Raw genomic sequence first — 27,745 nt, 5'->3', positions numbered from 1 at the left:
AGCGACGAGTAACAGGGTGACTAGTGACGCTTCTTTGCTTTACTACCGGAGCGTTGCTTGCCTGCTCGGGCCTTTTTCGGTTTCCCACCTGCTTTATGGGAGCCCTCTGCAAACGTGCGGCCTTCTGCACCGAGCCGTAACTCGGCAGCGGAGAGCTTGATCATCGATCCCGAAAGCTTGCCAAATCTAGATCCGATGCCTCTGGCCTCCTTCCTTCGCTTTTCTTCAGTACCAGCCTGAAGACCGAGCTCGCGCTTTGTGATTGCAATGTCGCCAGCGTGACCTTGCATTGCAGCCCTGTTTGATTTGTTCGATGAGCGGCCGGTGACGATACCTGCCTTGCGAGCATTCTCTGCTTCGTTCTTTGCTCGATTCAGTCGACTTGATAGCAACGCTCGCACGAGCGGCAGTGGCGTGTTCTTCTGAATAGGCGCATCAACTTTACGGGGCATGATCATACTGATCTCATCCCTGGAAGCTCCAGGACGAGCAGATCCGTCGAGAGGCAAAGTGGAGATGATGCGCTGCAGCGTACTGTCGAGACTGGCCATCTCTTTCTCTTGCGCCGCGTCTGTCTCTGCATCTTGGGGACCCTCCCTCGCTTTTTGAGCTGCGCGTTTTCGCTGCTTTGCAATGATATAGGTCTCTTCGGGCTCATGACCGAGCAATTTTGCCGTACTCGGCGACATGAACGCTCTGAGCTCTTTCCTGCTTGCTGTCACTGTAGCCGGCAAGGTCGAGACACGACTCGGATCATGAAAGACTGTCACTTTGGGTTCTCTGGCTGCCGTGCCGCCTGATGCACGAGCGGTGGTCACTTGTGGTGCAGCGAAGAGTCGATCGAGCTCTGCATTGTCGTCCTCACTTGACTGTTCCTCGCTTGACTCCTCTTGGACTTTACGTTTGCCAATCACTTTTGCGCTGATCTGACGGGGATAGCGTGACGACAGTCGAGCGTCTAGCAGTGCCTGTGCTCTCTCTCGGGCTTCCTCATCTTCTGAGTCGCTCTCGTTGCTATCTGCAGCGCTTGTCGGTCGTCTTAACTCGCTCGTTCTCTGCATGATCAGCACTTCGTTGAGTCCTGTGTGCAGCAGCTAAGCGGCCTGCGAACCTTGATGTGCTTCTTCTGTAAGCTTCCATGCGTTGCAGCCTTGCGCTCTGAGTTGCTCGCTGGGATGACGCTCATCCTTGGCGCTGCTTGAGCTTGGTCTTGATGATGCAGCTTGAAGCTTGACGTCGATTCCAACGCGGACACATTTTTGGTATCGTCACTTCGACCAAGGAAAGGCTATTGAGCCGGCACTGACGATGACTGAGCATGTCAAAAAGCGGCAGAAGCTCGAGCACACCAATGGCAAGACAAAGGCAGCTTCAAAGAGCTCAAGCAAGCCAGCAGCGAGTCATGAGGTCCAGCCGCAAGCAGACACATCCCAGGCACATCAATCTGCTCGTGGTAGCGTCTATATAGACGAAGAGCAGCTCTTCTCATCGAGCAGCGTTGACGTGCACCGAGCCGGCAGCAAGGAGAAGCAGCGCACATGGCCAGACACGCTCTTCACGCGGCCACATTCACTCGTCGAGCTTGAAAACGTCTTTCGTCCAGATCTGATTGACCAAGTCGAACAGCAGCTGCGCACCGAGCTCAAGTACACTCACAACGAGTCTGATCTCTTCTCGTACCACGGCACGGCCGATCTAGCTTCTGCTGATCTCGTCAAATCTGAAAGCCCGCTTGGCAAGCTCAGAGACGCGTTGTACAGTCCTGCCTTCGTGCAGCTCGTAGAGGGTCTGCTTGGCGTGGAGCTCGATCACACTGCAAGACCAGATCTGTCATCTCACATCTACAAGACCGGTGATCACTTGCACAGTCATGATGATAACATCAAGGCAGCGGATCAATCAATGTCGGGCAGACGTGTCGCTTTTATCCTATACCTTGTCGATACCGAATGGGACAATGGCGGAGATCTTGTCTTTCATACTGACCGATCCTACGAACCACGAGATTGCAAGGATGACCAGCTTGTTTGCAAACCCCGACGAGGCAAGATTGCGTTCTTCGAAGTGACTGCCACTTCGTATCACGAAGTCACAGAGGTGCTCGACAGTGAGAAAGGTCGGCTGTCCATCTCGGGCTGGTATCATGGCTCGCTCGACTGTCGCCTCGCTCTGCGTGGCTTCACACCAATGTGGACGAAGGACCAAGACTTGCAACTGATTAATCCGACCTATCTAGATACGAATAGCCAAGCTCAGATAAGAGAGCAGTTCGCAGAAGAGTCGTCTGTCGAACTACGGTCATTCCTGACAGATGAAGCTCTAGAGCAGTTGATCTCAACAGGACCACCCACGACCATGCTAGGTCCGCCGTACTTGCGACGCTTTGCTTCTGCCAGTGCGGAAAGCAACATCGTCGGGCGCCTGTTACAGTCCAGCGCTTTTCACAGATGGGTCACAGACGTAACTGGCCTGCCACTTGCGCAATCGCATCGGACCATGCCACGTTGCTTCCTTCCCGGCGACTATACTCTGCTGCATGACGAAGGCCATGACCCTCAAGGTCTCGACATTGTCTTCACCTGGCATCGTCAACCTGTGGAATGGCAGCCAGAATGGGGTGGAACGCTACATTACCTCGATGGCGAGCCCGAAGAAGGCGACAATTCCGAATTACTCACCCTTGTGCCTCATCACAATTCACTAGCGCTTGTACTGCGCACGACAGGCACGTATAAATTCGTGAAGCGTGTCAAGGCACATACTGCGGGTCCCGCCTTTTCAGAACGGCTGGATGTCGAATCGGTCTACGTGCTACCTCGATCTTACTACGATGAGAACGGAGACTCGGAAGCAAGCGAGGAAGCCCACTAGCTGTGCTAGGTAGGCTTGGGTCGACGTACCCACGCACAGACCCCATGTGACTTTGGACGCCTACTACAAAAGGACTGCAAGCGCTTTTGCCAGATACCGCGGACGTACGGTACCATGCGGTCTTCACTGCTGACCATCTGTGCCCTGCTCTTCGTGCTCGCCTTTGCACTCACTGTGTCTGCAATGCCGACCGAGCTGGAGGAGCGTCGACCAGGTCCGCCGGGCTTTGGATCAGTGCGTCTTCTGCGCTCTTGATACATCTCATTTGCTAATCATGTTGGCAGCCTCGGCCTCCGCCTCCCCCTGGCTTCGGACGACCTGGTGTTGTGGGAGGTAGGGCAGGTAAGCTCGGACTGATGTGATGTGTGCCGTCTGCTTATCTTCGCGCAGGCGGCGTTGCAACTCAGGAAAAATCGGTACATGCCAAGGCAGCCTGTTTCTAGAGCATAGCTGACGATGAGTGAGCAGGGTGCACTCATTACGCCTTTCGGTGTAGCAGTCGGTCAAGAAAGTTCGACCGTGGTGGCAGGTGGCAGAGGGGGTGCTGTTCGTCCACCAGGATTCTTCTGAGCTCGCTGGCGAGCTCTAGTTGTGTATCGGCAGCAAGCATGCAATGTACAAATCTAATCTTCTGTCCCATCCAATAGGGACGCCATCTCGAGCGTCAGGCGGAACATATAAGCTGCCATGTCGACTCTTCTGAAGAAATCCCTTGCCCAGGTCCGCCCGTTGTCCGCTAGCTGACGCGCCATGGCTTCGTGTTCGCCAACGCCTTCGTCGTTGCCTCTGAAGAAGGCCATGATATCGTAGATATCGCCATAGTCGAGTCGAACCGGTACATAGTGATACCAGGGCACGATGCGATCTGCCCAAGCGAATCAGCTCCAGGCATAACAAGCTTGAGATGCATACCTTGATACCATTCTGGAAAGACAGTGCTCTTGAGGACGAGCGAGTTGGTGCTCATGAGACGATGGAAGCGACCGCTCCAGCCGTTGCCATCGCTGCTTCGTATCTCAGCCAAGCCAGGACAATTTGACGAAATGACGTACACATCCATGACATACTTGTAGCTGTAAGATTCGTCGAGACCCTGTATCGGCGCAAAGCGGACGTTACGCGCCAGATAGTTGCAAGTCTCTTCGTCGCATTGCGTTGGCCGGCCGGCAAGACTGGCGTCGAGGTAGAGCTCATTGAGCAAGCCAGTGCTGATGTTGCTGAAGCGTGTCGCGCCGGTTTGGTCAGTCCACATGATCTCGCGCTCACCCTCGGTGTCATGGCTCATGAAGTGCAAGCGTGCGCGCTGAGAGTCCTTCCATGGTCTGCCGGTTTGGAATGCCGCGCCGGTCGTCGAGCCTCGCCACATGAGTTTGCTGCTTGGTTTCTCATCCCATGGTGGGTCATAGCCGATATATGTATCAGAATACTGTTCGAGTGGGGTCGCTAGGATGTCAGAGTTGAGCGACATCTTCGCAAAAGCTAGTAGAGGTACGAGTGGGCCTAGATTGGCACCTGAACCGACAGTATGACCGTGCAGATGTCGACCCTCTGGATTGCGACAGACGTCTGCTGCCGTCGGGTGATCATAAATGAAGGCGTGCTTGCCGACGACCTGGTTCGGTCGTCTGCTGCGCTCGCTATGCCGAAGAGCCGAGTCGGGCGCGCATGCGAGCGCATAATTGGAATAGCCAGCAGTGTTATGCGTGTGATGGAGTTGATAGTGCTCCGATGGACCGATCTCTGTCAAGACAAAGTGAGTACGACTCGCTCTGCCATGAAGACAGCTTACTTTCACCGTGCCGAGCCAGCTCGAGCAGGCGGTCTTTCTCCTCCCACGGCAGCACGACCGCTGGTTCATCATCAATGATAAAGGTCAAGTTGACAGCTCGCTTGATTTCCGAGCTAAACAGCCAGAAGATGTCGGTCACTTCGGCAGCTCGGCGTGTATGAGCATATGGCCCAAAGACTGAGACCGAGCCGTCTTCTGCGATGGCGACTGTGAACGTATGATCGCGCTGCTGCATCGCCTGATGTCGATGGACGAAATCATTATGGTGTAACGCACGGAAGGGTTCAAAATCGCGCGCGATCTGGTCGTATTCGTCCGGAAGTTGTATCTTGTGACGATGCGCAAATGCGCACCATCGTTCGAAGCCTGCGGGCGGGTTGCGACCATATCGGTCTTTGTATTCTGCGACAGCTTCTTCGTACGTCTGACTTTGTCGGCTGAGCTTGTCTTCCCAGTCTTTCTGAGCATCTCTGATGAGTTCCAGTATCGGATGCGGCGCCTTTGCGTTCACGTCCAGCCAGCCATTTGGCAGTCGCGTGTGCTTCTGTGGTCCAGTCGGCTTACGAGGTCGAGCGGGCGCGGCTGGCTTTGTGTCGTGGATAGAGATGATTGATAGGCTCAGATCTTTGTAATATTTTGCCCAGTCTCGCAGACTAGTCTCAGGTTCGTCGAGCAATGTGGCTTGCTCTGCTCTGAGTTTCGAGGTGCCCACGTAGATCCAGAGCGCGCTGATGGTCGTGAGTGCGAGCAGGCCCAGCGAGATCTGCCGAAATACTCGACTGGCTGATTTTGGAGGTCTGATAAGCCGACCGGCGTGACCACGGCGTTGCAATTCGCTCTTGGGTATGCCTAAGCCGTTCAGAAAGCTACCCAGCACGCCTGTCGGTTTCGCTTCTCCAATTGTTGCCAAAGACTCGCTCAGGTGCTTTCGATGGCCATCGCGATCTCTCCTGGTCTTTGAGAAGGAACCGTCAGGATCTTCGCTCTTTGGCGAAGGCGACAGCCGCGGCGAAGTGGTCGTTGCTGTACGAAAGAATGCCAATGGCGAGCGTGCCAGATTGTTCGTACCTTGTGATCGCTGACGCCAGTGAGACTTTCCATTGTACTCGGCCTTACCGAACCCAGCTTCACCGTTCCGACGAGACCGGCTCGCAGACTGACCAGCAGGTGACGGACTCGGAAAGCTGAGAGTTGGTTGCTGACAGCTCGTATCGTCGCCGACATTCACCCGAGAGCGAGACGATGCCCGACCAGCAGGTGAGCTCATTGCAGGCGAGCATGCCGCTAACGGGGTCGATATCATCACTCCAGATGCGGAGCCTTTGGCGAGTCGCAAGTTGAGCTTCGCTGTTGGAGTTTACTCGCGCGCGTCAAATATATCCAATGTCAAACGCGGGGAAGTATTCCGGAGAAGGTCATCTGGCGACCACTTAAACCCCTCTCGTTCGCTGTCACATGTCATCCATGTTTTCTCATCCGAGCGTCGCCCTGTCACCCAAACAGCACTACTCTCGCGACATTCTGCAAGTAACTCGCAGACAGCAAAACGATGTTAGGCAACGCTCAAAGGGGCTCAGGAATCCTCCTGTCTGTCCTATTCTCGCTTCTCGGTCTCAGGGAAGCGTCCTGTGTAGCAACCGAACCTCTGAACCGGTACTATTCAATGCGTATATGTCCATGTCAGGCGGTGTGTAGAGAGGTAGCAGGTTATCATCAAGTGTTCTTGGCTGCGTTCGAGACAGTGGCGGAGAGTCACTCCCGCCTGGGCCTACATCCGTTCGGCGGCAGGCGGGAAATCTCATGCTACAATGTAGCAGGTGATGGAAGTGCACCATTACCAGATTGCAAAGGCATCTCCAAGCTCGCAACGACCAGTGTGGTCGCGTACACGGTCCAGATGACACTGAACATGACCCGCATCGGTGGCTCGATGGGTATGTCAGGTTCTAATCTGCATTTGACGCCTCAGCTGATCAGCTACAATAGATGACCCGATAGCGACCTGCTGCAGGGCAGAGTATGCAGTCACTGCCTTGTATGGCTTTGCTGGTCGTAGGTGGGCCAGCCGTGACGTTGCGCATGCTCACAAGCCGAGCAGGCGGGTACCAGCTAGAAGGAAAGGCAGCCACGCTTACTTGCCGTCGTGACTATGACACCCTCTGCGAAGACCTTCTTTTCAGCGACTGTCAGTGTGTCGACGCTATAGGCTGACAATGAGCTGACGCATGCAACCAGTTGAATTGGGCTGCACGGTGAGCGTCGATTCTTGCGGCGTTCTGCAAGGCTCGGGGCCTTGCGCGTGATTCTTCATATGCATGCATAACCAAGAATTGGTCGATCGACCAGAGACACGTCAGTGCGCTTGTTGCGTGGCGCCTGAATGGAACAAAGTCAGTTGACCATTGAACGCGTGCACGTATCTGTCCAGATCATCTTTCACCTGGCCAATCAATGCTACTGCTATTCTTGCTTCTTGTCTGGCTTCAAATATGCGATGCAGGTCCAGAGCCTAGCTCGACAAGCCGCTTTTACCAGATCTCCTTGTCGCAATGTCGAGCGGTCTGCCACGAAGGCCTTCCAGATCATCAGATCTTCAATCAGGTCTTTCAAACGCAAGAGGCTACTCGCTATCGGGTTGCCGTGAACGATAAAGGCCGCGGAGGTCTCAGCTGTCGTCGCCTGCCTCGCGACAAGTCTCGCACACCAATGCCAAGATGCGAAGGAGGAAGGATGGATCCGGTACCACCGGGCATGCTCGAATACCAGGCGCTGATGACGCTAGGAATGTCGGCTGTAGCGGGCTTGCCTGGTCGGTCGTTCGTGCGAGATCTCAACAAAGGCAGCTCAAGTCGTCGTGACAGGCGATGTGCTCTCCCAATGCTGCACAGCGGAATTCACAATCGATGCTCGATTTGGGGCAATGGAGCGCATGTTGCCGCAACTTGATCTGTCCAAGCTCATACCCTTTCACAGCTGACTTCAACTTTATCAGTAAGCACGTGAAACTCGTCTGTCGCAAGGAGCGCGGTACCATTTGTGCCAGCCTCTTCTTCCTGACGAATTGTGCGTACTGTGTCCGAACTTTTCACTGCATGCTGCTCATACGCTTCAGCTCAGTCGAATTAGACTGTGTCATGCTCGAGGGATATTGCGAGGGCTTACAGGGGTCAGCATACAACGGCATCAAGTTCTAACAGGGTGGCGCTGGCCAATGGGTCAAGCCCTCGCTGGCACAGCATGCAGACTTTGCCGCCAATTGCAGTTCGCCAGTCGATCGGATGAGATCTGCTGACAAGTCGGCGGATTTACCGGATGAGGGGCATGTCGACGTAACAAAGCAACGGCGGTGCAGCGACTACGCTTCTCGCGCATTACAACGGCGTTCGTGGAGTGCGCCAAAGTACAAGCAAAACATCCTCCCTCGGCACATTAGCGTTTCGCTCTACCGTCTTATCGAGTCATGCGCGCTCTCTTTCCGGCTCTCGGCATGCTTGGAGTATGCGCCGCAGGCCTGAATACACTTTATCGAGGCGGTTCGATCGCATGCGTCCGTTGCCTTGCCGAGCTGTATACGACAAAAGGTGTCACTCAATGCTCAGACTACATCTCGATGATCTCGATTCCTTGGCAAGCATGTGAAGTTCATCTGCGGGGATTCAGCCTCGGACTAATTACGCCATCCTCTTCCTCGTCGCGCAGGAAGTCTGCTACCTCAGAATCGCACACAGCATCATATCGATCTCCAGTCTGAACGGGATCCCTCATGCTCGAGGGTTGCTGCATTGGCTATCAAGGGTTGGCATTGAACGGCAAGCATTTTTAGGTTGGATCGTCCCCCGACCCGGGTCCGCTAGACAGCAATAATCGTCGCGGAACGCATTGCACAGAAAACGCGCATAGTGACGCGTGCACCTCGCAGCTTGAAGAACGAGTCTGAGAGGGGCTCGTTGGCGGACGCGTGTTTCGCATGTTGCCCAGCACGCAAGCGCAAATGACGCAAAGCCTCTGAACTCATCTCACGGCGCACTCGCATGTCGCGCCTACTGCTCTCCATGCGTTCGCTTTATCTAACTCTATTGTGGCTTCGAGCATGCTATGCTGGTCCAGAACCTGGCTTCTTTAGACGGTGGTATACGATGACCCTATCGCCATGTCGGGCGGTATGCCACGAAGGCCTCCCAGCGCATCAGATCTTCAACGAGATCTTTCAGACGTCAGAAGAGCCTTTCAGCTTCCTCGTCATTGTCAACGACAAAGGGCATGAGACCGTGAGCTGCCGCCGCAGGGATCGTGGCAAAGCCTGGACAAAATTACCAACATGCAACGGGGGCAAGGTAGGCACGACGCTGCCAGGCATGCTAGACTATCGAGCAACAATACGTCTAGAGATGTCAGCGATAGCCGGGTCGGTGGGTCTGTCTAGTGCTCGAATCTATCAGTGACTGCGGCACTGAAAGGCCCATTTCCCCCTAGGCGATGCCATATCAAAATGCTGCCTGGCCGAATTTCTAATCGAAGCCCAGTTCGGTGCGATGGAGCGTGCGTCACATCGTCTAAAGGCATTCGGAACTCATGCTACTGTCTAGACGACTTTGTGTTCGACAGCAAGCGCGTTAAACTCATTTGTCGTCAAGACTCTCATCCGACGTGCGCCGGCCTCTTCTTCACTCCAATATGTCAGTCCGCTGCATTCGCGGTGTTGCAAACTCACTGTGGTGGTTCTTTCGCAGTTGAGGTCAGATGTGCCATGCTGGAAGGTTATTGCGATGGTCGTGAGGGACCTAAGATCAATGGCAATTTTTTCTGAAAGACCGAGAACGTTCTCTCCGATGGGTCATACACTGGCTTGACGTCCAAAACCCTGGCATGCGGATGCAATACGCTAGTCGATGCCAAGAGCGCGGACATAGTCCTCATCGATGCGAAGTAGCTGTGAGAACCTCGCGGCAGGCAAGGCAATGCTTCGCTGTGTGCATATCATCGCTGTCGCAGACTAGGGACTGAGCCGAGTCAGATGACTCGTAGCTTCGTATGAGACCACGAGAGTGATGCGACAGCGCGGCGCCTGATGGCACGAGGAGGAGGAGGGGCACACGTGACCATTGTCTTGGCACTCGTCTACGACAGCCCGTGTCTTCCTCCGTCTTAGTGGTGCAAACATGGATGATGTGGGCTTCAGAACTCGACGCAGGTAACGAGACCACCGTCTTGCGCACCCTCGGGCTCAATCGCGTGACAGGGCGGACAAGGAACAGCGCAAGTATGGCGTTCATGGTCAAGATGAGACCCAGCCGATGGAGGAGGATGCCTACAGCGACGAGCAAGCCAAGGCCAAATACGAGCCTCCTTTAGGCCAGGAGACACTCAACGAAGTGCCCTATCATGTTCCGGGCGGCGAAAGCAAGGATGATCATTCGCACGTTGACGGTCAGGCACCGCTGCCCATTAAGACCGGCCAGGGTGACACGACTTCTGCGCCTGGATTGTCAAAGGATGCGAGCGAGGAAGAGCGCAGACGAAGCGCACGGGGACTGATGGAACCTCATCTGCAAGTCATGTGCGGACCTATGCTGCGTTATGCGACTGTCACCGATGCCAAAGTATGGATCGGCTTCGCCATGATCGTCACCGCCGACACTGGCTCGGACTATTCTCATGAGCCTACGCTCACGATGTCGCATAAAGGCCTGAAAGCATCGAGCCAGCAGACCGATGGTATGGTTAATGGCGCGGACGCGACTCGTCCTCAGCCGAATGGCACTGTCAATGGCGATGGCGCACACGGCGGCATGCTAAAGCATGTGCTTGGCGAGAAAATCTATACACATCTAGCACAATCGGGCAACATGTCTTTCTGGCGTTTCAAGCTAGAGATTCCCTTGCAAGATGAAGAGATGGACGTGAAATATTCGATCAACGGCGGCAAGTCTCTCGACTTTTTCGTGCCCGGCAAGGAGCAGAACTTCAGATGGATTGCACATAGCTGCAATGGCTTCAGCGCCGGTGTTGACCCGAAGAACTTCAATGGACCATATCCGCTTTGGGAGGATATCCTCCGTGGTCATGCAGTCAAGCCTTTCCATCTGCTCGTAGGGGGCGGCGATCAAATTTACAACGACAAGCTCGTCAACGAAGCCGAGCTTCAGCCTTGGCTCAAGAATGCTGACGGGAAGAAGAAGATGGCGATGGAATGCACGCCTGAGATCAGAGGCGCCATCGACAGATTCGCATTCAACTGGTATTGCGAGTGGTTCAGAGGCGGCGCGTTCGGACGAGCAATTGGCAGGATCCCAATGTCAAATCAGCTCGACGATCATGATCTCATTGACGGCTTTGGCTCTTATGATGACGACCTTATGCAGAGTCGTGAGTGTCTTGCACTGAGCAGACTCAGCCAGAGCTGACACAGAGCAGCGATCTTCAATACGATTGGCTCTCGCAACTACTTCTGGTACTTGCTTTTCCAGAATTTCCTTGTACCCGATCACGACGACAAGCAATTGGGCGTAGGCAAGCTGACCGGGCACGTCGATCCAAGCATCCTGCTAGGCAGCAAGAACTACTACATACCTTACCCGTCACATTCTTTCTTACTCTACCTCGGCCCGGACGTCGCCCTTCTTTCGCTCGACTGTCGCGCCGAACGCCGAAAGGATCGAATCTGCACAGCCGAGACCTATGCTATGGTACGCTTCGTAGTGCATGCCATATAGTAAGCTGACGAGCCAGACAGGTCTTCGATCAATTGCGCAAGCTACCGAATTCGGTCAGCCAAGTAGTCATTTTACTCGGCGTACCTATCCTTTACCCTCGCATGGTATTTGCCGAAAAGTTTTTAGCCTCCAAATTCAATCCGCTCGTTGCGCTTAGCCGCGCCAAAATGCTCGGCCTAGCAAGCTTCACGAATAAGTTCAACGCAGATGCGGAGTTGCTTGATGACTTGTCGGATCACTATTGCGCTACACCTCACAAGCCCGAACGCAATTGGCTCATTGGCGAATTGACCAAGATTGCAAGGGAGCGCAAGCTTCGCATCACCTTCTTGTCTGGCGATGTGCACTGTGCGGCAGTAGGACGAACGTACGATATTCAGAAGCCGAAGCCGGAGGAGGATCCAAAGTATATTCTCAATGTCATCACTTCGGCCATTGTCAATACGCCTCCGCCCGACAAGATGCTTCTGTTCATGTCAAAGCTCGGCTCAAAGACGCACAAGACGTTGCACAAAGAGGGCATAGACGAGGACATGGTGCCGTTGTTCAAGAAAGATGTTGCTGGCCGCTCTCGAGGCAATGCGCTACTTTACGGTCGTCGCAATTACAGCATTCAGACTTACTTGCACGAGACGAGAGAGCTCGAATTCAGCTTCCAGATTGAACGTGATATGGGACCTTCTAGCACTGGCGAGACGGTCAGATACCCTATCAAAGCACCCGCTGTTGGCTGGTGACCTAATTTTGCCTAAACGACACAACAGACACTTGTACTCCTCAATAATCACACTCTATGTTGACTCTTCCTTTTGCATGGCAAATGCCCAGTAAATGTCTGATGAATGCGTCAGCCAGATGCAAGGAGTGAGCGCGAATGAACTGACTGGCTGCTTCCCATAGCTCAAGCGTCATGTCGCTTTGACCTTGATCATTGACGACGCGCATTCTTTGCAGAGATTCTGCACCTCTCTTGTCATGCTGATTGGATTCGAAGAGCTCGTGAAACTCTGCTCTGTAGACCGTCTTGAGAGAATACTCTGCCGCGAGCTGCTCGAATTGTTCCCAATCGACCAGGAATTCGGGAACGTCCTCCACAGCATCGAGCAGAAAGTATGTGTATCTGAATCCAAAGGCCGGACCGGTGCGTGAATCGAACTCTATGCGATAGTATTCGTTGCCAAAGGCGAGCGCCTCTGCATCTTCAGGAATCGCCTCGAGCCTTTCTCGAAGAATGTCAGCGTTGGGTACCGTGCCGATAAAGTGTCCGCCTGGCTTGAGGTAGCGTGAAACGTTTTCGAGCATCATGCGTGCTTTCGATGCAGACTGGAAAGCGTAGTGCATCGAGAATTGCATGCTGACCAGATCGAACGGCTGGGCGAGTACCTCTGGCTCGACAATCGACGAAAGTGAATTCTGCATGAACCGCTGTCAGTCAACAAAATCTCGGCCAGAGCTCACTCACAGAGAAGCAGTCGGCTGCGTAGAACTGCGCCTTGACTTTACACCTCTTCATCCCCCTGTAACGTGACTGAGCTTGCTCGATCGACATGGAGGCGACATCTACTTCCCTAGTAAGTCGCGAAAGCAAAAGAGGGGAAGAGACACACCTATTCCTACGAGCTGCTGCGTATGTAACTTGTCCCATTTATGCAGATCGCCACCCTTTCCGCAGCCCAGCTCGAGCACTTTGAGGCCCCATCGGCCAGGTTGCTTGGCTTCTGCGATTTGCTCGGAGTGTGGCAGGGCGAACATAGCCATGAGTGTAGACTTGATCCAATTATTGAACCGCTTCAGACCGATGATCGGCGATTCGTCCCTGGCATGTACACCGACGTTGGGTCTCACATTATCTGCTTGAGTGTGAGCTCGCGCTGCATGGATCAGTTTTGAGTCAACGCACAATGATGGGCGACGATTTGCGCATCTGCGCTGGCGACAGGCTCAGGCTCGACCTCCTTCCTCCGTTTGTTCGTGTCGGATTCGGCTGCAGCAGCAGGTTCGACGGCTTTACGTTTCGTCAGTACAGGCGACTCCGTTGCGTCCATGCCATTCTTGGCGGCTGGCTTGTAGCGCTTGTACCACGAAGGCTCTTCCACGCCGATGGCATGGCTCGTTCGGAGGGGATTGCGCAGTGACAAGGCAGTCATGAGCTCGAATTCTGCTTTGCTAATCGGTCGCAAGACATGATCTGCTCTGGAGACTCGCTTGCGTGGATTATATGCTCCTTCGGGTAAGTCTAGAAAAACAGCGGGCGTGTGGGAAGGCTCTCTTGCTACATTGGTCTGAGAGGCAGGTGTAGCTGTAGCAGTAGGCGCAGGGGCAAGCTGACGGATAATCTCTGCTGCTTCGTCCCTTGATGGATCGCTTGACTTGGTCGGGGCGGTGCGCGACTTGAGCGCATTCAAGTGCTCTAGAGCACTCATTGGTGCTCGCTTGGGGACAGAAGCTACCACAGCAGTGGGAGCAAGCGCAGGGGTTCGTGTTGCAATAGACATTGGGGGCGTTGCATCATCGTCGTCTGATGGCTCAACATCTGAAGTCGCTGCTGGCGTCGAGTCAAAGGGGTTGACTGGCGTCAGGTTGCCGGCATCTTCGTTGATCAAGTTCATGATGGAGAGCTTTGACATCTTGCCGTCGCTCTACTTTGCTTGACGTGCACGCGCGGCATGGCGGCAGCTGTAGCTTGTTCGGACGAGGCGCGTCAAAGTATTTGATGTCAAAAAAATCTGGTGGCACCCAAGAGCGAGTCCGAGTCAGCCGGCAAGGCTTCAGCGGCAATGGCTCGCCCAGGACCGCGAAGGTATGGCCAAGCTAAGCAGGCAGTAGAGACGACGCCGGTGCACAAGCGCGGTCCCGCAACCGCTGCGTCTTCTTCGACCGCCAGCGTGATCACGACTATCGACTCTGACTCTGACGAACGTATGACGACCCATCACGCACACACAACAGGCACGACGACACCCACCACGTCCCTGTACGACTCACCCGCAGCAGACAAGCTCGAGCATGACCGATCTGCCCACACGACGCGACCGCACGACCACCTGCCTTATTCTAATCAGAGCGGCGTACTGCCATCCGAGAGGCACAACAATGTCGATGACATAGGCGACTCTGGAAGCGAAGATGAAGTCGATGAGCCTGCCACGGTGCCTCATGATCAGCCAAGCGAGGATGAGCTCGAGCAGGCAGATGAACTTGCCCATATTGTTGACCACAAGATTCATCCTCGCCGCCCAAAAGGCGAAGATGATGACGAGGAAGATGAGCCGGCTCATAAGCACGTCGAGATTTCGGGCAAGCTAGCAGCTCCCGTCGCGTCAAGCTCCTCGCGAGGCACGCCCAGACGTCGCGCTGCTGCCAGCGTCAAAAGCTATCGCCTGCCTGATCCAGAGACAAGCGACTCTGACAGCGAAGGCGATGCTGACTACAAAGATGGTGTTGACAATATCGACGCTCAGTCTGCTTCCATCTCGGACGACGCCGAGTCAGATCTCGAGCCCGCTGTAGCAAGCAAAGCGATTGTCGACAAAGGCAAAGGCAAGAGCAAAGTCGTCATCAGTGAAGATGAAGATACACCTGAAGTCGATCAGAAGCCGAAGAGGCCTGCAGCTGCTCGGAGGGTCTCCTCGACCTTGTCTGCTGCCGACTTTGTCCCCGATAACCTGCCTGAGCAATACGTAGCTCAGGTGTTCTCACTCGTCGGCATGGGCAAGCTACAGGAGGCTCAAGATCTTATAGCGTCTGCTCTCGTTCAAGGCTCGAGCTCGTCGGACTCAGATGTGCCAGATGGCCCGAGCTCTGCCGCGGCTCAGTCCAAAAGACTTACATCGATGAACAGTAAGAGGACGGCTCCTAAAGGCCGCAAGATGAAGCCTTTACCAAAGCGAGCTACGAGTGTTGAGGGCATGGATGCCATGTTCGACTCGCTGACTAAAATGGGGAAAGGCGTCGCGCCGGCTGCCAAAAAGAAGGGAAAAGCAAAAGCCAAAGTGAAGACGCCTGCTCGCTCGCCATCTGCCGAGGGTGTCTTTGCTGATGACGGCTCGGCTTCAGAGGATGATTCTGATCTGTCGTCACTTGCGAGCGAGTCTGATCTCGAAGCGCCTACAACCGTGCGAGCAGACGGCAGGAAGAAGCGAAAGCGCGCAGCCGTCAAGAAGGGACCTCGGTTGACATGGCAGGAGAAAACACACCTCAAGCTGATGGAACATCATCCGGAGCTCAGAGACGTCTGGGGTGACGTGGAAGCCCAGGTCAAAGTAGTGGAGCCTATCAAGGCAAAACAGCCCGTTGGCTTATCGCTCAAGATGCTTCCCTTCCAGCTAGAGGGTCTCTACTGGATGAAACAGCAGGAAAAGGGCCTGTGGTCAGGCGGGGTGCTGGCAGACGAGATGGGCATGGGCAAAACCATTCAGACTCTCTCGCTCATCCTGTCAGACTATCAACCCGGTTCTGGCAGATATACTCTCATCGTTGCGCCTACGGTAGCCATCATGCAGTGGCGTAACGAGATCGACAAGTTTACTTCCAATGTCAGAGTATGTGTCTGGCATGGAGGCAGCAGAACGGGCAACATGCAGGAACTCAAATCGCACGATATTATCTTGACGAGCTACGCTGTGCTCGAGTCTGCTTTCAGACGGCAGCATTCGGGCTTTAGGAGGAATGGCGAGATCCGCAAGGAGAAGTCATTGCTGCATCAGATCCAATGGCATCGCGTCATTCTTGACGAAGCCCACAACATCAAGGAGCGAAGCTGCAACACCGCTAAGGCTGCCTTTGCGCTTGATGCACAGTTCCGCTGGTGCCTGTCTGGGACGCCGCTACAGAATCGAGTCGGCGAACTATACTCGCTCATTCGATTTTTGGGCGCAGAGCCCTTTGCACATTACTTCTGCAAGGTCAGTCGCTTATCATGACCACACGAAGTCATTCTGATCAGACGCGTGGAACAGGCTTGCGACTGTCGATCACTGCATTGGTCATTCAAGGATCAAAGGCACTGCAATCAATGCGGGCATACACCAATGCAGCACGTCTGCTTCTGGAACAACGAGATCTTGAAGCCGATCCAGAAACATGGTGCCCAGCCGGGTTCGCCCGGCCAGAAAGCGTTCGCAAAGCTAAAGATTCTGCTCGATCGCATGATGCTTCGGCGCACCAAGGCAAGCGTCTCGCTGTCTCTCAGCCAATTTGCTTGGCTAATGACGCTTAACTGGCTGTAGCTCGAGCGCGCTGATGACCTCGGATTGCCGCCTCGTGAGATGACCGTTCGACGCGATTACTTTACAGAAGAAGAGGAGGAACTCTACACCAGTTTGTATAAGAGTGTTCAGCGCAAGTTCTCGACATTCCTCGATGCCAATACAGTGCTCAACAACTATTCAAACATCTTTACGCTCATCACTCGCATGCGTCAGATGGCAGATCATCCCGATCTTGTGCTCAAGTCAAAAACAGCCAAGGGGCTCAGTTCTGCGCTCGAAGCGTCTGGCCAGATTACAGATATTCATACTTGTCGAATCTGTCTGGACGAAGCCGAGGATCCGATCATCAGTGCAAAGTGCAAGCACGTCTTTTGCAGAGAATGTGCTCGGCAGTACATCGATTCTGCGATACACGGGGTCACGCCGGATTGTCCAGTCTGTCATCTACCCTTGTCGATCGATTTAGAGCAAGAGACGATTGAAGACGTCGATGAGAAGCAAGCCCGTCAAGGCATGCTGTCACGTATCGATCCTGGGAAATGGCGCACAAGTACCAAGATTGAAGCCATCGTGGAGGAGCTCAGCAAGACGCGCAACGAGAATCATACGCTCAAGACATTGATATTCTCTCAGTTTACTAGCTTCCTCGACATTCTGGCTCGTCGTCTGCAACTCGCAGGCTACAAAATTGCTCGTTTGCAAGGCAGTATGACGCCCGAAGCCCGCAATCGCACGATCAATTATTTCACAGAGACGACGGATTGCACGGTCTTCTTGCTCTCACTCAAAGCAGGTGGCGTAGCACTCAACCTGGTAGAGGCATCACGCGTCATCCTCTGCGATCCTTGGTGGAATCCTGCTGTCGAGCTACAAGCTGCCGATCGTGTGCACCGTCTGGGGCAGCACAGACCTGTCAAGGTTCTCAGAGTCATCATCGAGAACTCGATCGAAAGTCGTATCATTCAGTTGCAAGACAAGAAGCGTTCGATGAGCGCTGCTGCTCTCGGCGATTCAGAGGAAGCACTCGGCAAGCTTACGCCGGAGGACCTGTCGTTCCTTTTCCAGTATGTCTCTGTTACATTGAGTGAGAGTTTGCTGACATGGCTGACAGGATGTAAGCGGATATATGTCAAGCAATGTAGAATGCAGATTCGTGCGAATAGATCTCGTTCTAGTTTACAATTAGGCGCCGAGTACAAATGTACGATTGTTGACAGATGATCTCTATCTCCGTTACCTAGACTTCTGCTGAGCTGCGAATCTCTCTTCCCTGTCAATCTCTGCAAGTTGTATGGATGCTTTGAACAGCTGGACACAGTTGATAATCTGTTTCGCTAGACAAATCGGAAAAGTTATGGCTGCGACTAATTGGGGCCATGTGAGCCGCTCGAGCGCAGACCAGTACGTCGGCGGAACGATCTTGAGTATCGCGACGGGCAGATGCGAATAGATGAGCGGACTACGGATGCCAATGGCTTGGTGATACCACTTCATCAAGTAGAGGCATACGAAGAAGAGCTCATTGCCCGCGCAGAAGAAGAAGAGCGTGTGCTGCTTGAACCCGTGAGTCATAGCTGTAGCTCGAGTAAGATACGCACGCTGTTATTGTAGTAGGACCACAGAATCCAGCTCTGCTGCGCGGTGACGTTCTTGTGTGACGCCGAGCCAGATACGAGTGATCTGTGTCACAGCGTGTCAGCGTTAGGCAGCGTCAAGCAGGCGTATGAAGGTAGCACACGAGTACATATGCATGTAGTGGCTGCTGAAGTCGAGCGTGATGAGGCCCTGGAAGAGCATCGCCAGGCTGGGGTACGATGACGATAGAAAGCAGAGCAAGCATGATGTTGTGCATCTGCAGCAAGACGAACGATCAGGCCGCGCGAGACTGCTGTCGCGATACTGTCGCACCTATCGGTGACCATATCCAGGACTGCGCCGAATTTTGAGGTCTGCCCTAGCGCTCTGGCTGCCTGGCCGTCGACGGCGTCGAGGAGGCAGGAGATGATGTACGCCACCGTGCAGCTACGATGCGATGTCAACGCGCATGCTATTGCTTGTCAGGGTGCGCTACGTACTACTTTGGGTGATAGCTCATGAAAGTGAGAGCCACGCCGGCGAGCAGCACTCTCGTGTAGCCTACACGGTCGCGCGTTCAGCGATGGAGCCCAAATGGAACAGCCCGAGAAGGCGGAAGCTGACCGACGATGTTGGGCACGAAGAGGAAGACGTTCTCGTCTGTCATGCCTGGCTCTTCCGAATGCCCTCTGACGACGCCATTGGAGAGCGTTCGCTGTAGTTTGTTCGGCTTGTCCGGCCGACCAGGTGCCTTGAGCCGAGACGGGCTTGACTGATCAGCCGATGACAGCTCATCCGTCGCAGTCTCTGGCTGTTTCCCTGACTTGCGTCGGGTCACCGCCATATCTTCAGTGTTCAGTTCAACTCGGCTGGAGGTCCGTTCTACGCAAGTGATCCGCGACCACGTGGCATCTACGTGTCCACAGATGCGGCCGGGCCGGTCATCTCGCGTGACTGGCTGCTGCAGCTGTAGGGGACGCCAACAACAATTGAGATGCATTGAGAGATCTATTGGTTAGAAAGGATGAGGGGTAGGTGACCTGGCGCACGAATCCTACCATTGCTTCTCCATAGCGAGTAGCTGATCGACTGTTGCTATTCGTCAGTTGGATATTCATAGTAGGGCTCAATGACTCACCCGAATCGAGCAAGCACTGCTCAAAGGAGATGAACTGGATGCCCAGATCTCTTTGGGCAATGGTTGTGTCGAGTCTCGCGATCGTGCGTGTCTCGTCCTCGACATTGTCCAGCGAAGGCAGACGATCTTTGAGCTCGGGTCGCTGCTCAAGCAAGAGCTTTGTTGCACTTTGCCAAGTATAGCTACCACCGCAAAGAAGTACGCGATGACCGACTGCTCCGTCTGTCTTCAACGCTTGCACGTGAGCCTTTGCAACGTCGCGGGCATCGCAAAACAGCGGCAATCGATTGTCCGGCATCTCGGCAGGCTTGGAGATGAGATTATAGATCGTAGCGGAGGACGTGTTGAGCTTGGCCTTGCTGGTCACCTTTTGGATCGTCTTGCTGTAGATCATCGGCGGGCACATTGTGACGAGTTCGATGTCGTTCTCCTTTGCGAAGTTCCATGCGGCCTTCTCGGCCAGTGCTTTCGAAGCAGAGTAAATCCAAGCACCGGGCTTGCTAGCATCGTTGGCCTGCTCGAACGTAGCAGGATTCCAGTCGTCCTCTGTGTAAGTATAGTCGCGCCATGGTCCGCCCTTGTCGAACAGGGTGACTGCAGCAAACGACGAGGTGATGACGACTCGCTGTACGCTTGCTGCTCGAGCGGCCCTCATGACATTGAGCGTGCCTTCGATGGCCGGCGATAGCAGCTGCTTCTCTGGATCCTCAATGCCTTGGATGACATAGGGCGAGGCAGTATGGATGATCGCCTTGACATCTTTGAAGGCTTCGGTGAGGTCAGAGTGGATCAGATCCTTCACTTCAACCAGTTCGAGCTGATCCTTGCGTGACGGATAGAGCTCACTCAGGCTGTCGCCTTTCGACAGGTCCCGGACAGTTCCGCGGACTTTGTAGCCTGCTTCGAGTGCTGCTCCGACGACATGGGTCGCCAAGAAGCCAGTCACGCCCGTGATGAGGATGAGGTCGCCCATGCTTGGCTCGAGAGTCGTTGCTGACAAATCCAAGGGAGGGAGGTCGCACCGGTGGCAAGGTGAAGCAACGTTGCACGCGACCGCGCCGCTGCGAACTGCGTCGACACGATGGACTTGAGCGAGGATGAGGACGACTTCCTTTCGAGCGACCAGGCAGGAGACGCTACCTCTCAGCAGCCACGGTTCTGATCCGCCCAGCACGACTGCAGACATGCTTTCGCATACCTCATGAGAAAGAGCAACTCGAGCCAGTGCCCCAGCCTTGTACGTGGTGAGGGAGCACAACGATAAGACCACAGAGCTCAGACATGATTCGATTCGCGTCAGTCTGCCCTTTCCCAGTCTTGTCCGCCATGGGAGAAACGGACGACAAGCTAGCACGAATGCGCCAACAAGCCTTTGAGCGCGCCTGGTCAGCTTGCAACGCTCAGCTCGACGTGCGTACTCGCCACTCTTCACCAGAACAAAATAGTGAAGGTCTGGACCCACAGGATGTGTTGAGGGAGCTCCAAGCAACGACTCTCGAAGCACTCTTCGACTTTATTCGTCAATCAGGTCGCGTCACCCGCTCACTCTTTCGGCCTCTTGGATCCAAACGCTTGCTTCCTGCTGCCTTGCTCTCCGGTGCGCCCGTTCAACATGTGACCATCCGACTTGTCTCAGCCGATGACGTGCTGCAGGTACTGGCTCGAGCGGACTCAGCACTTTGCTACAAGCCTTCACACAGAGGGCCAATGAGAGTGACGAGTCGATGATCATCGTCAGATTGACCAGCAGAGATTTCGTCACGCTCAGATTCCTCTTCCGCACGCTCATAAAGCGTGTGCTCGCTTCTTCTTCGGAGGAGGAAGAAAGCAAGGTGCGCGCCAAGTGCTCGGGGAAGGGTCCTTAGCGGCTGATGCGCCCCGTAGCAAACGACGCGCAAGACAAAGACACTGTCTCTGGACGACATCGATGTGCTTTCGGCGTGGTACGACCATAAATATGGCATGCTGAATGTACAAGATCGGCCAAAGATTGTCATCACTGTCGAAGACTTTGAGGCAGTCAATGCTACTACGCTGGCCGCTCTCGTCCACGCCTGCAGGCATGTCACACTTCAACAATCTTGAAAAGTAGAAACTCAATGCTGGAGTGCTGTGTAGCAAGCGAGCTGACAGGATACCCTTCGCCTTCATCTTCGGCATCGCTACGTCGATCGAGATATTCGAGCGCGATTCCAAGGTCGATTTGCTCAGCCAGCTCCGATGTGTCTCCATCACTTCGGAGCTCGGAAGCGAGGCGTTCTCCCGCATCATACGTCGAGTGAGGCTCCGAAGTACCTTCGCGCAGCAGCTTGCTCATATGAGCGCAGGTTTTCATAGATACTCCGGAATCACTCGGCTTGACGAATTCGATGTATAAGCAGCTCGAGCGCAGCTTTGAGCAGGAGCACCTGTCTCCAACGATGCTAGCGAGAGAGATACATGTTCGTCGCAGTGTGTCATCACACATCTGAGTCTGACGCCTCAAGCCGCGAACAGATGCTGCATCTCCTTCACTTTTCAGCCAATCCGCTTTCGGTCTTTGTCGATGTAGAGCTGTTGCACAGAAATGACATCCCGCTCGAAGTACGCCAGCGGCTATTCATGCTCTTGCACCAATTACCATCATTTCACGCTGCCTTGGACGCGAGCCAACGTCCACTGGCGCATCGAACGCACGAGCAAGAGGATACCGCCGATCCCATCTGGTCTAAGCTCGTAGCCGCAGCTCGACAGCGAGCTAGTCTGCGCAAACAGGCGAAACTCGCGCACGCTCTGATGGACACAATCGGAAACGTATGGCCACAGGCGCAGACCAGCTCGCAATCTCGTTTGCGGGGCCACTTTGAAGGCGCGAACAAGCTGGAAGCATATGCCGGTCAGCTTGCGCAGATGCTCAGGTGAGAGCCTGCTCATTCGCCTTTATTACTCGCTAAGGTCTGCGCGTCTTTCAGATCGGCTCGGTCAGATGATTGCAAGACATGGCTGGCGGCTACCATGGAAATGCTCAGGGCGGATGAAGCACTTTGCCAGCCCTGGATTGAGACCCTGCAGGCCCATGACGAGCAGCTGGACAAGCTCAATGACCAGTTGCGAGCTTCGCATCAGAGCCGGCAATATATGACTGGCGGCGTCACGCCGAACAAAGCACCGTATGACCTTGCTTACCGGACGCTATGCTCGGATTTATCAGACTGGTTCCACGAAACCGTCACGTATGTCTCAACCAATTCTTTTTCCATTTCGGCATGTTTATGACTCAAGCAGAGATGCGATCCATGCCGAGGCGGGTCAGACGTTTGTGGAGATCTGGCGGCCAGGCGAGCCTTGTAAGCCTAAGCCGGCGCGTCTCCTCAAGCAGGTGAGCTCTCTGCACTATCGACGTCGTTTGGCGCTCAGTATGTCGATTTGCTTGCTGCAGCGTCTGCATCCTTCTCCACTAGAGGACCATCAGCTGGCCATGAGTCACTATTCGTCGATACTCAAGCCAGGCTCAAAGATTGATCAGCCGCCACCAGACATCGTGACGATGCTGAGGTTGCTGAAAGATGCGGGCAAGTTTGTCAACTTGGCAGATTGGCATGATGCATTCCAGCAAGCTCAAGCAGACCAGAGCAAGCACTCAAGCAGAGGGGATGCGCACTCTCGCAAGCGGCAGAAAACGCCGAACGAAGAGCGAGAGCGAGAGCTCCAGGCTCGGTTCGTGCAAGGCGTGACCGAACTCGCGATGCTAGGCTATGTGCAGGGCACGAAGCGAAAGGTGGAGCATGTTGCCAGACTTGTATTCTGATTGCGTGTTGCATCATGCCTCCAATGCTGCCACGAAGCGGGCTACGCTGTTGACGAGAAACTCGTCATGTTGCGGCTGCCATCACTTAGGCCGTCAGGTTTCGTCCCCATCGAAGCAGAGTGTGAGCACTGACCTGATAGGCCAGCTGTTGAGCATGTGTGCGATGTATGTTGCGTTCGAGCTGCTTCTCTGTGAGCTTGACGAGCTCGGGGTCGACCTGCTTCAGATCAGCACGGTCGATATGAACGAGTAAGGACGCGTACCTTGGCTTTGATTTCCGCTGTTTCGCGCCGCAATTGGGCAGCTTTGCGCTCCTGAAAGATCTTCTGATCTTTCTTGTCTTGTTCGAGCTCTCTGCAGGCGTGATTCAGACGTGCGAGCAAGGTCACGCTTAGCAGACTGACGCGCGTTCGTCTTCGAGTTGTCGTTTGAGCAGTTTGACCTGCCTTGCCGAACTGGGCGGCAGCGGTCGGGCGTCCTGGCCCTCTGCAGCGATGCCAGGAAGCTGTTCGTCCAGCGCTCGAGCTACACTGCAGGTGACAATGTCCTCGTTGAGCAAGATGAGTTCCAAGTCGCGAGTCAGATTCACAGTACGATGATGCGTTCCAGCTCCTTGTGCAGTCTTCGCGCTTCCTTCCTATCATCAATATCTGCTACGATGTTCCTATACAGTCATCGGTGTCAGATACGGGGCGTGCCTGAGGAAAACATGGGGCTTGCGCTGCTGTTTGGCGTAGCGCGACGAGCAAAGGCGAGCTGCCATCTTCGTCGTCCTCGTCGAGTGCCAAGTCGAGTTTGGTGCGCTTCGGATGGAGGATGGAGATGTCGAAGCTGGCGTCCAGGTAGGACTCCCTGCGCTTGCGGCGGCTCATATGCTCGCTCGGGCCGTGTGCGATTGCAGCGTCAAGGCATCACTCCTCCTCCTCGTCGCGTCGTCGCCGCTGTCACCTGTTGCGTTGCCCAAAGTCGACGACATTTTGAGCTTCACAGACGACAATGAGGCTCACGTTCAGCACCATCCTCCTCGCTCTCGGCACAGTGCTGCTTGCAACAAGCCAGACTGCAGCTCAGAAAGGCCCCAAAATTACCAGCAAGTACGCTCTCGTGCGCTTGTTCCTGGAGCATCACCTCATTCCTGTGGCCACGCTACAGAGTCTTCTTCGACATCAAGCAAGGCGACAAGGATCTGGGTCGCATCGTCATCGGACTGTATGGCAAGACAGTCCCCAAGGTCGGATGTCTAGCCAGCGAGCATCATTGGCGCTCACTCACTGAACTGTCCGGCAGACCGCTGAGAACTTCAGAGCGCTCGCGACCGGCGAGAAGGGCTATGGATAGTACGTACTTTCTGATCTGCTATGACTGGGGGGCTTACTATCGAGAGGCACGAACAGCGAGGGGTCCATCTTTCAATAAGTCATCGCCAGCTCATGTAGGCTCAGTTGCTCATACCCCACAGATCTGCACTCGTGTGATCAAGCAGTTCATGATCCAGTAAGGTTTTGCGCTGATGCACTCATTGCAAGCTGACGTCACTTGCAGGGGAGGTGACTTTACCAACTTTGACGGCACGGGCGGCAAGAGTATCTATGGTAACAAGTTCCCCGACGAGAACTTCAAGCTGTCAGTCGTATCCCGACTCGTTGCGACCATCGTCTGACTAGGGATAGCACCGCAGGCGTCACACTGGCCCGGGCGTACTCTCAATGGCCAACTCGGGTATGCATTCTGACATTCCGGCGCTTGCGATCGCGCTGACGACTGAGCACAGGCAAGGACACCAACGGCTCACAAGTGAGCCTGTAGCATGCACCTCAAGTGCCTGTGTCTGACACAAGTTCAGTTTTTCATCACTACCGTCACGACATCTTGGCTGTGAGTGACACTCAATGCTGTATACTATGCGCTGACGCTGTCCACAGAGATGGCAAGCATGGCAAGTGCATCTTCACACTCTCTACGAGCGTACCTTTGATGCGCTTGTACGCTTGCAGTCGTCTTCGGCCGAGTCATTGAGGGAATGGACGTCGTCACCGCAGTCGAGAACACGTCCAAGGATGGCCGCGATCGGTATGCGCTTCTAGGTTCTGTGCATACATCCTCGCTGACACGAGTCCCTGTGCAGCCCACTGGAGAAGATTGTCATCGCCAAAAGCGGAGAGCTGCCTTCAGACGCAGAGCCTGAAGAAGCCGTCGTCGACAGCGGCGAAACCAATCAGATCCCTCTGCGTGCCGATCTTTGACTATCGCGTGTCATGCGATGGCAGGCCGCCATCTTCTAGAGCGCTTGCTCCAGCTAGCCGGTTAGCAGAGAGCATACACAAAAAGAAAAAGTACTTCGATGCAGATGTCATTAACGCGATCGAGATCACGAAAGAGCGCGCGCGTCGCGTCCCTTTGGCGCGCGTCCGCAGTCTTGGCTTCTATATTCGCTGACCTGCTGCTGTCTCTCACTCACTTCACCCTCGCAAGCGCAGGAAAGAGTCGCACAGGCACGTAAGCACATCGACAAGGGCTCTGGTAGTTCTTCGTCTCGGCAAGCAGCCTCCCACAATCATTGAAAGCATCTTCGCAAGGTTCGTCCCCCTTTCTTTTCATGGCGTTCGCGCAATCGCTCATCAATGTCCGAACCTGGCCAGAGTACCACCATCTTTACCTATATCATACAATCTGAGGACGGACAAAGCGCTGTGCGCCTAACTCTGACTCAATGTGGGTCGCGTTCTTTCGCGCATTGTGCCTTTGTCTGACCCGGTCGCACTCTGACAGAACGACTACTTCACAAAGGCTGAAAGCCAGAACATCTCTTTTCCACTGTGAGTCTGATGACAAGTGCGTGCGTGCATCAGGAGCTGATTCGGTACCGATGCGCGGTCAGTGCGTTGCTCTTTGCGCGCAGATCTCTAGACGAGAATGCGTACCTCTGCTCTCATCGCCTTGTCGGCTTTGCTCTATGCCTCTAGCTATGTTGCTGCTTCAGCTTGCGGCGGCAGCGGGAAATCGGTCAAGTCCTCTCATCGAAGGCATCACCACCATCACAAGCATTCTCATTCGAAGAAGAAGTCCTCCAAAGGCAAACAAGTCACCTTTGGCGCATCCGACTCGAAGAAAGTGAAGAGCAAGAAGCCAAAAGAGTCTACTTCCTCGCCAACGAGCGCAACTGCCAGTGCTAGCGCGAGCGCGAGTGCTGCGAGTAGCAGCGCGTCTATGGGCTCAACCTCGTCCAATACGACTACAACCTCGTCTAACGCGACGACATCGAGCACGAGCACCGGTTTGGCTTTCAACACTTCCGTATGTTTCTTCTCTATACGCCTGTAGTCTACTGACATCGATGTACAGTTCTTGAAGAAGAATGGTGTCTACTTTGGCTACTTGCCAGATGATGGCTCCGGTGGCGGTACTGCCGAGACGATGGCTCAGCTCAACGGCGTCATGCCCATCAAGGCTGCGACTTATGGAGTGCGCTCGCATGACGTGCTATGCAGTAGAGAGACTGATAATGCACCCGACAGTACTATGCTCAAGCACAGTCTGGCACTGCATTCGACGGACAACAGCTGCTATGGCGTCTCGACGATATCAAGGCTTCAGGCGCGGTCTTTGAGCCTGCAGTGATGCCCACTGGCGGCTGGCAAGGCTTGACGGCTTCAGACAACTCGCAAGCTGTCAATATCGCAAACGTCATGAAGAAATTCACCGACGAGGGCATCGCGGTCCACATGCGATTTGCACACGAAGTCAACTACTACCAGACTGACGGCACCTATCAAGGCACTTCTTCAGACTTCAAGGCAGGCTGGCAAGCAGTGTGCACTGCCATGCGCCAGATTGCGCCCGAAGTCAAGCTCTTCTTTACACCCAATGTTGCCAATCTGGACCAATACGACGAATATTACCCAGATGACAAGAGCTGTGTCGATCTGATCGGGATCGATTACTACCCCAAGGATTCGTCAGCTTCCTTCGTCGACACGATGAAGCCTTTCCACGACAAGTACACGACTAGCTCAGGTCCCTACTTTGCAATCGGCGAGACTGGTCTCGGTTATGCCGGAACGATGCAACAACGCATGGCTTGGGCAGAAGAGATCACTTCTGCCGCGACAAAGGCTGCCATGCCCAACTTTGTTTCTGCGAGCTGGTTCAATTATCAAAAAGGTCAGCATGCATGCAGCCCAATCGATGACACTGCTGACTCGCAGCTTAGGGTACGACTTTAAAGTCGTGGAATTGTCGGGCGCGCCACTAGCGGTCTCATACTTCCAGACGTCATGATCATGCTTGCTCTGTCTGCAACCTTTGTGCTCTTATATATTGGACTGTTGACGACCTCTGCAATGACGTGTGTGCGTGCCGCTGATGACACTTTGTGTGAAGAGGGCTCTGATTGAACTCTCAAGTCGTATCTATTCCTAGCTGATGTCTGCCTGGTCCAGGCAGACCGCGATGCGGTCCGCTCTGCTCGCATGCCTGATAGCTCAGGCTGCAGGACTTCGACCCGAGACCATGCAGGTGAAATATACAGCTTACTGGAATCGCTGCATCGCGCATTGCACTTGGCCTTCCGAATCAACGGCTGGTCCTGCAAAATCTTTCGCATGGGAAGCATTGCCATTCATCATCGAGACAAACATCGACTTTGAAACCACCAAGAATGCC

The 27,745-nt window shown here is 54.4% G+C and overlaps 17 protein-coding genes across 17 annotated transcripts; 10 read left to right on the top strand and 7 right to left on the bottom strand.

Annotated features, from left to right (window-relative positions):
- Nucleotides 1-20: 20 nt before the first annotated feature.
- On the bottom strand, nt 21-1,186 carry L969DRAFT_46352 (uncharacterized protein; the record flags this gene model as incomplete). Its single annotated transcript, XM_014713723.1, has 2 exons — nt 21-1,055; nt 1,112-1,186. The coding sequence occupies 2 exons, from the start codon at nt 1,184-1,186 to the stop codon at nt 21-23; spliced, it is 1,110 nt and encodes a 369-aa protein (XP_014569209.1).
- Nucleotides 1,187-1,308: 122 nt separating this feature from the next.
- Nucleotides 1,309-2,871, top strand: L969DRAFT_93122 (uncharacterized protein; the record flags this gene model as incomplete). Its single annotated transcript, XM_014713722.1, has 1 exon — nt 1,309-2,871. The coding sequence occupies one exon, from the start codon at nt 1,309-1,311 to the stop codon at nt 2,869-2,871; it is 1,563 nt and encodes a 520-aa protein (XP_014569208.1).
- A 114-nt stretch (nt 2,872-2,985) lies between these two features.
- L969DRAFT_616843 (uncharacterized protein) lies at nt 2,986-3,673 on the top strand (the record flags this gene model as incomplete). Its single annotated transcript, XM_014713721.1, has 4 exons — nt 2,986-3,105; nt 3,156-3,213; nt 3,262-3,287; nt 3,340-3,673. 4 exons carry the CDS (start codon nt 2,986-2,988, stop codon nt 3,439-3,441), a joined length of 306 nt encoding a protein of 101 aa, XP_014569207.1. The 3' UTR covers nt 3,442-3,673.
- Nucleotides 3,495-5,927, bottom strand: L969DRAFT_46151 (glycosyltransferase family 90 protein; the record flags this gene model as incomplete). The annotated part of the gene is made up of 4 exons (XM_014713720.1): nt 3,495-3,736; nt 3,784-3,875; nt 3,924-4,611; nt 4,661-5,927. The coding sequence occupies 4 exons, from the start codon at nt 5,925-5,927 to the stop codon at nt 3,495-3,497; spliced, it is 2,289 nt and encodes a 762-aa protein (XP_014569206.1).
- A 13-nt stretch (nt 5,928-5,940) lies between these two features.
- Nucleotides 5,941-6,963, top strand: L969DRAFT_22529 (uncharacterized protein; the record flags this gene model as incomplete). The annotated part of the gene is made up of 4 exons (XM_014713593.1): nt 5,941-6,594; nt 6,647-6,712; nt 6,759-6,845; nt 6,896-6,963. The coding sequence occupies exons 1-4, from the start codon at nt 6,210-6,212 to the stop codon at nt 6,961-6,963; spliced, it is 606 nt and encodes a 201-aa protein (XP_014569079.1). The 5' UTR covers nt 5,941-6,209.
- A 427-nt stretch (nt 6,964-7,390) lies between these two features.
- L969DRAFT_93119 (uncharacterized protein) lies at nt 7,391-7,854 on the top strand (the record flags this gene model as incomplete). Its single annotated transcript, XM_014713719.1, has 3 exons — nt 7,391-7,469; nt 7,634-7,723; nt 7,778-7,854. The coding sequence occupies 3 exons, from the start codon at nt 7,391-7,393 to the stop codon at nt 7,852-7,854; spliced, it is 246 nt and encodes an 81-aa protein (XP_014569205.1).
- Nucleotides 7,855-8,988: 1,134 nt separating this feature from the next.
- On the top strand, nt 8,989-9,649 carry L969DRAFT_85757 (uncharacterized protein). Its single transcript, XM_014713718.1, has 4 exons — nt 8,989-9,073; nt 9,134-9,199; nt 9,247-9,336; nt 9,391-9,649. The coding sequence occupies exons 1-4, from the start codon at nt 9,049-9,051 to the stop codon at nt 9,465-9,467; spliced, it is 258 nt and encodes an 85-aa protein (XP_014569204.1). The 5' UTR covers nt 8,989-9,048; the 3' UTR covers nt 9,468-9,649.
- Nucleotides 9,650-9,819: 170 nt separating this feature from the next.
- L969DRAFT_15927 (uncharacterized protein) lies at nt 9,820-12,110 on the top strand (the record flags this gene model as incomplete). Its single annotated transcript, XM_014713524.1, has 4 exons — nt 9,820-9,851; nt 9,900-11,026; nt 11,075-11,346; nt 11,394-12,110. The coding sequence occupies 4 exons, from the start codon at nt 9,820-9,822 to the stop codon at nt 12,108-12,110; spliced, it is 2,148 nt and encodes a 715-aa protein (XP_014569010.1).
- A 54-nt stretch (nt 12,111-12,164) lies between these two features.
- L969DRAFT_93117 (uncharacterized protein) lies at nt 12,165-13,982 on the bottom strand (the record flags this gene model as incomplete). The annotated part of the gene is made up of 5 exons (XM_014713717.1): nt 12,165-12,208; nt 12,258-12,786; nt 12,836-12,933; nt 12,981-13,223; nt 13,274-13,982. The coding sequence occupies 5 exons, from the start codon at nt 13,980-13,982 to the stop codon at nt 12,165-12,167; spliced, it is 1,623 nt and encodes a 540-aa protein (XP_014569203.1).
- A 168-nt stretch (nt 13,983-14,150) lies between these two features.
- Nucleotides 14,151-17,804, top strand: L969DRAFT_46186 (uncharacterized protein; the record flags this gene model as incomplete). Its single annotated transcript, XM_014713716.1, has 3 exons — nt 14,151-16,277; nt 16,332-16,547; nt 16,608-17,804. 3 exons carry the CDS (start codon nt 14,151-14,153, stop codon nt 17,802-17,804), a joined length of 3,540 nt encoding a protein of 1,179 aa, XP_014569202.1.
- L969DRAFT_102063 (uncharacterized protein) lies at nt 17,573-19,069 on the bottom strand. The gene is made up of 6 exons (XM_014713715.1): nt 18,783-19,069; nt 18,659-18,719; nt 18,492-18,605; nt 18,322-18,435; nt 18,182-18,263; nt 17,573-18,134 (listed from the first exon to the last, which is right to left on the bottom strand). Exons 1-6 carry the CDS (start codon nt 19,000-19,002, stop codon nt 17,817-17,819), a joined length of 909 nt encoding a protein of 302 aa, XP_014569201.1. The 5' UTR covers nt 19,003-19,069; the 3' UTR covers nt 17,573-17,816.
- Nucleotides 19,070-19,212: 143 nt separating this feature from the next.
- On the bottom strand, nt 19,213-20,269 carry L969DRAFT_47020 (uncharacterized protein; the record flags this gene model as incomplete). The annotated part of the gene is made up of 2 exons (XM_014713714.1): nt 19,213-19,247; nt 19,297-20,269. 2 exons carry the CDS (start codon nt 20,267-20,269, stop codon nt 19,213-19,215), a joined length of 1,008 nt encoding a protein of 335 aa, XP_014569200.1.
- A 108-nt stretch (nt 20,270-20,377) lies between these two features.
- On the top strand, nt 20,378-23,083 carry L969DRAFT_93113 (uncharacterized protein; the record flags this gene model as incomplete). The annotated part of the gene is made up of 12 exons (XM_014713713.1): nt 20,378-20,422; nt 20,479-20,533; nt 20,597-20,706; nt 20,761-20,893; nt 20,950-21,128; nt 21,181-21,356; nt 21,415-21,574; nt 21,624-21,737; nt 21,793-22,193; nt 22,248-22,508; nt 22,561-22,654; nt 22,715-23,083. 12 exons carry the CDS (start codon nt 20,378-20,380, stop codon nt 23,081-23,083), a joined length of 2,097 nt encoding a protein of 698 aa, XP_014569199.1.
- Nucleotides 23,084-23,089: 6 nt separating this feature from the next.
- L969DRAFT_339326 (uncharacterized protein) lies at nt 23,090-24,177 on the bottom strand. Its single transcript, XM_014713712.1, has 6 exons — nt 23,804-24,177; nt 23,673-23,747; nt 23,488-23,613; nt 23,347-23,437; nt 23,217-23,300; nt 23,090-23,158 (listed from the first exon to the last, which is right to left on the bottom strand). Exons 1-6 carry the CDS (start codon nt 23,953-23,955, stop codon nt 23,096-23,098), a joined length of 591 nt encoding a protein of 196 aa, XP_014569198.1. The 5' UTR covers nt 23,956-24,177; the 3' UTR covers nt 23,090-23,095.
- Nucleotides 23,904-25,472, top strand: L969DRAFT_338716 (uncharacterized protein). Its single transcript, XM_014713711.1, has 12 exons — nt 23,904-24,177; nt 24,236-24,314; nt 24,371-24,420; nt 24,478-24,495; nt 24,551-24,577; nt 24,626-24,706; nt 24,762-24,802; nt 24,855-24,877; nt 24,927-24,958; nt 25,006-25,019; nt 25,078-25,153; nt 25,209-25,472. Exons 1-12 carry the CDS (start codon nt 24,080-24,082, stop codon nt 25,324-25,326), a joined length of 657 nt encoding a protein of 218 aa, XP_014569197.1. The 5' UTR covers nt 23,904-24,079; the 3' UTR covers nt 25,327-25,472.
- Nucleotides 25,473-25,996: 524 nt separating this feature from the next.
- On the top strand, nt 25,997-27,306 carry L969DRAFT_46211 (glycoside hydrolase family 26 protein; the record flags this gene model as incomplete). The annotated part of the gene is made up of 3 exons (XM_014713710.1): nt 25,997-26,377; nt 26,426-26,545; nt 26,599-27,306. 3 exons carry the CDS (start codon nt 25,997-25,999, stop codon nt 27,304-27,306), a joined length of 1,209 nt encoding a protein of 402 aa, XP_014569196.1.
- On the bottom strand, nt 27,303-27,554 carry L969DRAFT_47115 (uncharacterized protein; the record flags this gene model as incomplete). Its single annotated transcript, XM_014713709.1, has 1 exon — nt 27,303-27,554. The coding sequence occupies one exon, from the start codon at nt 27,552-27,554 to the stop codon at nt 27,303-27,305; it is 252 nt and encodes an 83-aa protein (XP_014569195.1).
- Between the last annotated feature and the right edge of the window lie 191 nt (nt 27,555-27,745).

This window comes from Mixia osmundae, assembly GCF_000708205.1.
Source record: "Mixia osmundae IAM 14324 unplaced genomic scaffold scaffold_3, whole genome shotgun sequence".
Taxonomy (NCBI): domain Eukaryota; kingdom Fungi; phylum Basidiomycota; class Mixiomycetes; order Mixiales; family Mixiaceae; genus Mixia; species Mixia osmundae.
This window is presented reverse-complemented; position numbering and strand designations above follow the sequence as displayed.